This window comes from Camelina sativa, chromosome 8 (assembly GCF_000633955.1).
Source record: "Camelina sativa cultivar DH55 chromosome 8, Cs, whole genome shotgun sequence".
In the NCBI taxonomy this organism is placed as follows: Eukaryota; Viridiplantae; Streptophyta; class Magnoliopsida; order Brassicales; family Brassicaceae; genus Camelina; species Camelina sativa.
In genome coordinates, this window is record NC_025692.1 from 440,655 (window position 1) to 451,317 (window position 10,663).

General features: G+C 36.9%; 2 protein-coding genes across 3 annotated transcripts in view; both read right to left on the reverse strand.

Annotated features, from left to right (window-relative positions):
• LOC104705337 (homeobox-leucine zipper protein ANTHOCYANINLESS 2-like) overlaps nt 1–2,936 on the reverse strand; it is a 6,888-nt gene extending 3,952 nt beyond the window's left edge. For both annotated transcript variants that reach the window (XM_010421326.2, XM_010421325.2), the window contains exons 1-6: nt 2,235–2,936; nt 1,903–2,147; nt 1,679–1,796; nt 943–1,560; nt 752–853; nt 454–660 (exon numbers count right to left, since the gene is read on the reverse strand). In XM_010421326.2, the coding sequence (XP_010419628.1) occupies nt 454–660; nt 752–853; nt 943–1,560; nt 1,679–1,796; nt 1,903–2,147; nt 2,235–2,441 (1,497 nt within the window). In that variant the 5' untranslated portion in view covers nt 2,442–2,936. The remainder of the gene's footprint in view (nt 1–453; nt 661–751; nt 854–942; nt 1,561–1,678; nt 1,797–1,902; nt 2,148–2,234) is intronic.
• Nucleotides 6,469–9,293, reverse strand: LOC104705338 (probable methyltransferase PMT13; the record flags this gene model as incomplete). Its single annotated transcript, XM_010421327.2, is given in 7 exon segments — nt 6,469–7,034; nt 7,126–7,221; nt 7,380–7,754; nt 7,851–8,112; nt 8,207–8,417; nt 8,502–8,705; nt 8,865–9,293. Coding segments are annotated over 7 exon segments (1,800 nt in total). The 3' UTR covers nt 6,469–6,811.

Sequence of the window (10,663 nt, forward strand, 5' to 3'; positions counted from 1 at the left end):
TATTTTCCTATTCTGACATAAAATCATATTAAATTGTATTTTTCTTATATAAAAAATAACGTCTGAGGGGGAGAGAAATTAAAAAAAAAATAGAAGAAAAAGGACTCCAAACAAGGAAATCACAAAATTAAGACTACAGAGAATAAACTCTGGAATAACAAATTTGGAGAGGTAAGATTAGAAAAAGGGAAAAAATAAAACGAGAGTGACAGTGAAGTGGGTGCAGCGAGTAATGGCTAAAAAACAAGACTCATTGATGCTTGAGCTTCTTCGTCTAGTGATCACCCAATTAAAAACCTAGAGATCCTAATTTTCTTCATTTCTATCGAATTATTCAAAAACCAATTTAATAAACATATTTAGAAAAGAAAAAAAGATTCCAATATGTTTCTTATCATTAGATAATAATAAATATTATGTAACGCTTTTAGTGTCAAAAAAAAAAGAGTTTACCTTAGCGTATCCATTGGACATATCCTGCACTACACAGCCTGATGGTAATCGCCGGATCACTGGAGAGCCACCGGAGTTTTCCCGGATGGGTTCAATTGATACATCCACCACTGCCCACACGCCCTCGGCGTGCTGTTTGCAGAACCGGAGAAAATTAACATTGCGAACCGGTACCAACGGAGACAAAACTTGTAGCTCCGCATTCATCTGCACGTACGTATCAACCGGTTTAGTATAACCAAAAACCAGATATTAAACCGGAATGTGATTGATATTTAAGAAGATATTATTAGTTTACCAGTTGAAGTGCACCGTTTATTGTTCCGGCCATCCCACCGGAGATAATGTCGGTGGTTGTGGCTCTTGCGACGTTACACGGAAACATCTCCGTCCACCGGTTCTAGTTAAACAGATTATATATATAATAACTAAAAATAAATGTAGGAAATATATAAAAAAAAATGGAGCTATAATAAATTGAAGACTTACGGAGTCCATTAAAGTCTCGACGAGAGCTAAGCTATTGATGATGACCATACCGGAGGTACGAGAAGCTTCAGTAGCTAAACCGGTTGGTTTAGTGGAAGAAAACGTTCTCATGTACTCGTCTTGGTTAAGCTCATCTCTCTCACCGTCTAAGCTTTTGACCCATAACGGTTCTTCACTATGAGCGAGCTTCACTAACTCATCCATGGCGTTTAAAGCCAGCTCCAGCAAAACTGACTTCTGATCAATCCCGTTGATCCCCGTCTGCTGCTGCTGCTGTTGCGGCGGAGGCAAGCAAGCGCCACCGCCGAAATCAGGAGGGAAAGCGAAGTTTCCTCCGTTGTTGGTGCCGACGGCGAGTTCGAGGGAGGAGTTGTAGTGATGGTGGTGGTGGCCGAGGAATTTACCGGTGAGGTTACAGACGCGATCTAGCTCGTCTTTCAAACGAGCGTTTTCGATACGGAGATGGTGTTCTTCGAGAGAGACATCACCGAGCATGGCAGGTCCACCGCAATTGGTGCAGATTGGGTTCCTCATTGCTTCACGAATCGACATGTTCTCAGCTCTTAGCTTATCGTTCTCTTGTCTCAACAATGCGTTCTCATGCCTCTCTAATTGTGTCTGCGCCCAAACGATTTGATTATAACCAAATATTATTTTCATTACAACATCCAAAATAAAAAGCTTCATTTTTCTTGGATTTTTAATTTGGTGATATAATTATATTTAAAGCACATACTTTCATCTGAGTGCGACGATTCTGGAACCAGAACTTGACTTGTCTTGTCTCTAAGCAAAGTCTCTTACTTAGTTCCAGTCGTTGCTTCTCGTCTGGGTGTGGACACTCTTTGAACATACTGAATGAAAAAAAAAAAAAAAAAATTAAACTCAGATCGAACGAAAGAGATAGAATAATAATAAGAGGGATCGGAGAGAGAGGGAGAGGGGATGGGATTATATTACGATTCGAGTTCTTGGATTTGTTGAGGAGTGTGTCGGTGATAACGTTTCTTCCTAGGAGGCTTATCAGCGGCGTCTTGATCTTCACCGGAGATACCTTCGACGTTGTCACTACCAGATCTGCTCTCATGTTCCTCTTCGCGGCTCCTTCTATTAACACTCCCATCGAAATTATCGCCTCCTCCTCCGACGTTATTGTTCCTCATCGACGCTTCTCCACGGTTGTTTGTCCCTCTCTCCGGTTGCTCCTGTCCGAACACAAACCAAAATAATAATTAGGTTTTTTTTCTCTATTTAAAATAAATATATTTGAAGTAGAGTAGACGGCGTCGTACGAGGGCTAGAGAGAGGCCAGGGGAAGCGTAAACAGATTTGGTTAGAGGAAGAGAGAAGAGGCTAGCCGCAGCCGCCGCTTGAGCCATAGCACCACCGGGTAAAACGTTAGTAGCGGCTGTGTGGTTGCCATAACTTAAACCGGAGAGGAGTCTTGCTCCGGTTGAGCCACCACCGGGTGTATTATCAAAGAGACTACCGAAGTTCATCAAAAACTCACACAGAGATGAGATTCTAATGAAAGAAAAAAAAAACACCTATAAAGGAGAATTAAGGGAAGTAAAAGATTGAGACTTTTTTTCACGAAACAAGTAAGAGATGGATCGAGAGAACTGAATAAACAAAAAAAAAATGGTGATGATGATTAGAAGAAGAAGAAGAAGAAACCCAGAAAAAATAAAAATTTACTGAAATGGAGGAGAGAGAAAGAGAACGAAAGCGGAAATTGTTATCAACTTCTCTCTCATGTGCTCTTCGTTCTCAGTCTCTCTCTCTCTTTCTCTTCAGATTAAATGGTTTCTTCTCTTAGTTTTTTTTTAGTGTTTCTCTCTCTCTCTTATTGTCTTTCAGAGAGTGATGTGTTGTGGGGAAGAAGAAGAAAAAGAAGAAGATGGGGTAAAACCCTAGTTTTGAGGTAACTGAGAGGGTGGAAGAAGAGTCTCTCTCTTCTATATTCACACTTGCATGTCTGATTTTGACTCTCTTTTTTCTCTTTTCTTTTCTTTTTTATAGTTTAATATATACTAGGTTTTAAAGACAATGAGAGGGACGGTCATGCCTTTTTATATTATTTTTTTTAGATTTTGTTTTCTTCTTTTATTATCTTTCCTTTCCATTTTTTTTTTTGATTAATGCATTTTGACAATTTTTTAGTTTTTTTTAATAGAAGTGTTTTCATCAATTTTTAATAAAGTGAATCTAATTTAAAAAAAAAATCTGATTCAAATCCAAAAAAGACCTATAACTGACCTGACTTTTCTTTTTTTAAGTATTAGATTTTGTTTTCTTCTTTTATATCTTTCCATTTCATTTTTTGTTTAATGCATTTTGACAATTTTTAGTTTTCTTTTATAAGTTTTCATAAAGTGAATCTAATTAAAAATCTCTGATTCAAATCCAAAAAGACCTATAACTGACCTGACTTTTCTTTTTTAACTGACCTGACTTTTTTTTATATTGTCTTTTATTTATTATTATATACTAAAATCAAAGCTAAATCTGAACCAACTAATGACATTTGTTTATTTTAAAATCTTTCCAATTTAATACTAATAGATTTTTTTATATCAAAAGGTAGTGAAACTTAGACCCAAAACTGTACTAAAAGTTAAATCTACAAGATATGGTTTCAAGTCCATTTTAAGTATCACCACTTTTATTAAATAATACTTAATATATTGTAGATAATAAAGTCACCTTTGTAAGTATTATCCCTTTTTAAAACAGAAAACTTTTTAAAATAGAATCAAGCCAACCCATATATTGGACCCATTAACCCTTATTTTCTCTGTAGGTTAATTAATTAATTCTATAAAAATGAAACTATATATGAAAACAATTTATATAAACAGGATTAAATGAAAGAGGAAAAAACGGAAGTAAAATTAAATTAAATTAAAAAAAAAGTGAGAGAAAAAACGTTAAAGAGGATGAGAGAGATGTGGTGTGGACTCTTGGAAACCTTACGAATGCACGAGAGACTCTCTCTTCTTCACCAAAAGAAGAACAAGTCGGTTGACTTTTTCTCTCTTTTCGTAACGTTTTTTTGTCTATCCCACGCGCCTTTTTCTGCTACTCGCGCCCACACACAACCTTTTTTTCCTTATTAATTTCATAAATCCATCATCATATATGCATTTTTTTCAATTATTGACATGCACTTTTTAATTTATACTTTTGGTATATAAATAGACTATAGAATCTTTTATTAAGTTGTGAAAGAAGAATCTACAAATTTTAAGTTGACGACATCAAGAAGCGAGCTTCTCTGTCAACCGAAGGACATTCCATAATTAGTCTTTCTAAGCTCCATTATTGAGCAAAATTGTATGCCCTAAATAGGGTGAGATGATTTGGTAAATTTAATAAGTACAATTATTAGATTGATAATGGAGAAAACTTAGCACTGATTAATTGTTACTTACCTGCCTTGTAGACTGCACACATACTACTAGCTTTTATGGAATAGCGGTCATCCGAATATGTTTGTGTTTGCAATAGTTTATTTAATTAGGGATTATGTTTTGTGTGACGAAAGATACGCATTTAATTTACGTATTTGTATTTTATACCAACTACAAAAAAAACATTGAATACTGCGAAGTTTATGATTCTTCAAAAAAATATATATAGATATGTAAGTCGGTACTGGGTACTCGGTACACTTGGTTGTTTTGTGACTGCTGCCTAATGGTGTCCGTCTTAAGACAACAACACTCATGACTATGTTGTTCTTCTGAAGAGTTTTCCATGTTCAACATGACTAGTTATAAGATTTGTTTTGAGGGTAAAAAGAGAGATCGGTTTAATTAAACAATCTAGAATGCGGGTATGATGATTGAGAAAAACTACTCTCAGACTAGAGGCTTTGCTAGGAAATGAACACAGAAAACTAGTGTTGATTAACTCAACTCTAGACAAAAGACCGAAGCTATGGATGTGACCTTTAGGTAGTCTGCATGCAAGAAATCAATGCCACGGGAGGTGAACCCTATATTTGTAACTCCCAGAGTTGTTCTTTAGCAGACAAAGTAATGAACCGTTTACACATGAAGTTTGTTCGGAAAAAGGGCCGGATAATCCGAATCCTTTTTCGTGAATAGCTCCTCCGTTATAGGCTTATAGCGGTGTTCACATGTGACTTCTAACTGACATGCCACCGAAACTTCATCCCAACAACATCAAATGTAGATACGTATAGTGATAAATTCATAGCGGATCCATCTTCATTTAGAATATCAAGCAAATCGCTCAACTACTGTTTTATGTATATATAAAAAAAATCATGTTGGTTTAAACATACAAAATTAGCTGAGTATTAGTGTTTGTAAAGCCAGAATTAATTGAACCGTATATATAGACCATCGCACTAAAACGAAGAAGGGAAGTAGTGGATCATATTGGTTTGGTTCGGTTGAAAGCACATGGGAGTGTCGGTTCCACAGAATAACCGATCATCAAGCACCCAACACAATTTTACACTCGACTTTTCCTATTATCTCATTTTAGCTAGACTTTCTTCTTCCATGTTTTCAGTCACAATTACACAAAATAAATTTTAAAAAGTCATTTGGCTTCTCTTATTGGTGCGAAAAGAAATGAAGTAATTTGGTTTGGTGAATAAAGGTTTGAAAGCAAAGAGGAATCATATTCATTCCCCTCTTGGCCTGTTTGATGGTGTAAAGAACAACGTCATTTTCATTGTTGGGTTTAATTTGGTAACTTACTATAAACCATTCAACTTCGACTAGCAGAAGAACTGGATCAAAATTCTACCATAGCTCAGAGTAGAATCCGACTCCAGTACACTAGAGATTACAAAAACATTCTTATGAAAAAAAAAACCATTTTTGCCAGAGCCATACAAATAAAGAAAAAAGGGAGATTCAAACTTTTATGTGAATGTTAACATCAAAATGACCAGACTACAAGACCATATTCATGTGCATATTTTAACCTCATAATAAAATTTGAAAACGATAACCACAGAATGAATTATATACATAGCACTTCTAGATATTTGCGAATTTACCATTATATAACATTATTGAACATAGAAAACAAATCAAAGACCATTAGAAACATAGCAAAGACTGTGGACTTTTCTAACATGACAATACCATCAAGAGTCACATCTAAATTGAATCCTCTAGTGTCGATGATGTTACGTTCAAACAGATTATAAACGATCAGACTGTCTTGGACGTTATATAGCATAAGATCAATTATTGAGACAACAAATATGGTTCAAAAGAGGACGACGACCAAACCTTTGTTGCATTAATGTCCTCAACTTCTTCTTTTTCCAAACCAATTGGAGCCTTTCTCTCTCACGATTTTTACCAAATTGTGTCTCCCCACCTGAAGTCAGGTACTGAAATAGAAAAGTCTACTATTGTGTCCGTTTCTCATCCAAAATCAATCAAACCACAACAATTTTTTTTTTTTTTTTTTTACTAAAGCATTGAATCATAGGAATTGTCAGTAACAACAGTAAGCTGGGGTTTTCAGTACATAAATACGTATCCAGGACGTGCAACCTAATACATCATTGTCTCCAGTACAAAAACTATACGCAGAGTCACATGCATACTTTACTCATGTAGGTCACAAGTTGCTTCTAAAAGGTAGACCCCGCACATAAATCACTGACACAACCACGTGTGACCAAGAATTAACATTATCAGGACAGTATACGATTGTAATACATATAGAGGCAATGTCACGAACACAAAAATGTATATCATCTGGTTGGTGTCTTTAGAGACAGACAGATGGAGGCTGGAGAGAAAGTGACAGTACCTACATGCCTGAGAAGAGCTTCTTCTTCTCCTCTTTTTTTTTTTTTTTTTGCGTGTCTTCAGTGGGAGTTTGATGGCAATTTCCAGAGAGATTTGGTTGCAATAAGGATCTTCTCTCTTCCATGGGATTCGGGTTCTTTCTCGTGTATTGAAGAAGACCATCTTACAGCATGAGCCATTCGTGCCACTTTGTCTAGCACTTCAGGAGAGTCTCGGATCACAACCTTCCCTTCTGGACGCAATATTCTGTCCATCTCTACCATTAAATCTACTAGACTACACCTGTATGCATATTAGACAACTCAGTTTAGGCAAACCGGATAAGCCAGGGACCGTGTTAGCAAACGAGAAAGGTTTTACGTTAGTTATGTACCTCGATTTGCTTGAGTCTTGCCGTTTTATTAGTGATTCAATTCCTGACACGTGGATGAAATCATACGTACGAGGATACGTTGAAAAGGGTTCACACCTGCAAGAACCAAATAATAGGGTTTTAACTCTTAAGAATTGTGATATAAGATAGTTCAATCCTAGATGCTAGCAAAGGGCTAAGAACAGAACAAGAGAGATAGTTATATATCAAAGTCTTTACTTTGATCAAATATATAAACAACAAAGGTGACTAACCAATCATGGTAAACACCGATGAGACCTCTGTCATATATCACGTCAAGAGTTAATGGCTTCCGAGCTGGAATGACATTCATAACCCAAACAGGTTCAGATGCAAGGGCTGCGGCAAAGCCTCCGAAGAATGCATTCATGTCCATGACATTGCGAACAGCTGGAGATTTTATCTCCAAGTTCAGAGAATCCTTGTAATAAGCAACTCGTCTTGCCCACCGCCTTGCATCTGCTTCAAACACATCCAACCCGTTTTTCATGGCAATTGCCCTAGAAGGAACTTTAGTAAGCCTTTCCGGCCACTTGGAAATAGTTCCCAAAGCAAATTCTCCTTTAACGGACGATGGCCTGGTAACACACTTCTTCAATTTATAATACCTGAAATTAAGGAGAAAAAAACAATGACTTCAATTTTCACTATTACATAACTTTATAACAGGTCATCCACAAAATTACACGACAATAAAATCTCACCATGCATCACTTGGTGGGACAGACTCATCACACAACTCGAGCCCAAACTCATTCTGGCTGGGGAGACATGAATCTCCAACAGGCTTCTTCCAGATGACAGTATTTCCATCGACCGCAATTAGCTCATAGCACAAAGCTCTAGCTACCGCCTGAAGATCAGCCCATTCTTTGTCTTGTTTAGGCCATTGTACAGGTGGGCCAGAGATTACAAGATATCCCCCAGGGCGCAGTAACCTATCTACTTCGATGAAGTAAGTTGCATCTACAGACGAATCACCAAGCAAGATAAGAATAACTGCTGCTACAAATGGCAACACATACGAGATATGAAGAGTTGCACAACCCAAGGGACTCACTGTAAGCGGTAAAAGGAATCAAGCATCGGGAACAATGCATCAGGTCAAAGGAGTATGCAGGAAAGGGGAGTCTACGAGTGCCAAGCATGGCAACAAATGCAGGAACTCCTCTTTCCAAGGCGAATTGAATTTGCGATTTATGTGAATCTCTTGGAGCAAATGAGAGGGCCAGAATGCCTTGAGATAGTAGAGTGCCTCCGAAACTTGCTACCTGCAATTGTATTGTAACAATGTTACACAGAGCAAAACATGTATAGTTTAAAAAAAAAAAATGACTTGTAATGATGATTCTTACCCCGCATCCCATGTCAAGGGCAGTTCGAAGAGTTCCACCATTAAGCGGAATATACTGAGCAAGTTTCTCAATGTATTGGCCAGCTCCGCCAGGAAACATGGTGCCACCGCCTGGGAAAGTGAAGTATTCCCCTTCCCTTTTCATCCATCCTTGGTGACCTTTCCGGTCAGCAATTTTATTATATGGCATGTTTGCATGCCAGATCTACAAAAAGTTTTCAAACAACCACCATTAACACAGTTAAGCCTAACACCAAGAGGCCACCAAAGAAATCGAACTCTATACATCTCCGTAGCAAGCAATTCCAATGAACAGAGCCAATAACTAAAGCTACTATAATTCGAATCTAAGTTCAATGATCACCTTGTGAAGGCTCTCAGGCCAAGGAACAGGGATTTTATAACCAGAAGGCGGAGGAATCAAGCAGAGAGGAGTCTCCTCAGGCAAGGGACAATGTCTCTCCCTATAGAAATTCATCTCTCGACTAAGCTGACTATTCCTCCTTGGATCCTCACAAGGCATGTGAGCGACAGCCTCCGCCGGACAATACTCGATCGGCTGCAAATGCTGACCAGCTTCAACCAAAGTCACCAATCTCTGCCGCTGCCTCGGATCTGACGCCGTCGATAGAAGCAGCGTTTGCCTACCAGAAGCCGCCATGGAATCGCCGAGAGGAGTGAACAAAAGGACGAAGAAGAGAAGCACGATACCGAAGAAAACAGCGGTTACGATGTCGAGGAGACGCCATTGACGAGGGTTACGCTTCGACGCAGGTAGACTCAGGTGCCCCATGGCTTCTCCACTCGAAAACCAGATCAGATGCAAATCTTAAGGGTTTTTATATTATAAGATTAGATTTTTTTTTGGAGATCTGAAGAAATTGTCGGCGATTATTAAAATATATTTCTACTACTAATCCTTTGTGATTTGAGAGAGTCAGTCAGATCAAATCCCATATCTGTGTATCTCTCAGTGCTTTAGTAGCGGTCTAGTGTGTATCTGTATGGCGAAGCGCGGTGGTGGATACGGCACTGGTGGGCTCTTTCGATACATAAATTGATTTCAAGAATATTTTAATGGAATGTTTTTTTTTTCATCGTTGCTTATGGAGTAGTTTTTTTTTTGTTATTTGGGCCTAAAATATAATTTGAGCCTAACTATTTTGGGAAAGTCCATGCAGATTTATTAGTGGACCGTCCTTTCACGGTCCAAAACAGTGTGACGATAACATGCATTATATATAATAAGGTCACATATTCAGATTAATTAAGATTTGAAACAATATAGACGCATAATAGGATTGAATATGAACGATTCTGCTAATTTTTTTAAAAAATTAGTTTTCTAGTCATAGTCAATCAAGCCGGTCAAATATTTTTGTTTTAATTTTGGTGATTATTTAGATTATTAAACTATTATTAATATCAGTAAATATGAGCTCGAATTTGTTACCTTTGTCATATACTGTACGTATGTTGCTTGGTTACTTGTGACAAACCAACAAATTATATAGCTCATATTTACTGATGAAAATAGGTTTGAAAACATAGATAACTTACTGATTATTAAACCTATACAATGGATTAAACCTATTTTCACAAGCAAACGAAATCCATTACATACCTGATCCTATTCTCAGCTCATATTTACTGATTATTAATTAAACCTATTTTCACAAGCAAACGAAATCCATTACATACCTGATCCTATTCTCAGCTCATATTTACTGATTATTAATTAAACCTATTTTCACAAGCAAACGAAATCCATTACATACCTGATCCTATTCTCAGCTCATATTTACTGATTATTAATTAAACCTATTTTCACAAGCAAACGAAATCCATTACATACCTGATCCTATTCTCAGCTCATATTTACTGATTATTAATTAAACCTATTTTCATGGATTTCGTTTTCTTAATTCGTGAAAATAGTTTTTTTTTTTTCTTTCTTTTTGTTTACACATGGAAAGAAGAACTTATTCAAATATTCTAACATCAAGAATTTAGTTTACGCGTCTCTCATTTAATTTTGTTATCATATTAGGATAACCGTTGGCTATAGAAGCTGAAAATATCTTCAACTTTTTTGGAAATTGATTTCCAATTTTCTTAAAGATCAATGTATCTAACACATTCCGTTGTGTAAAAGGTTTGTAA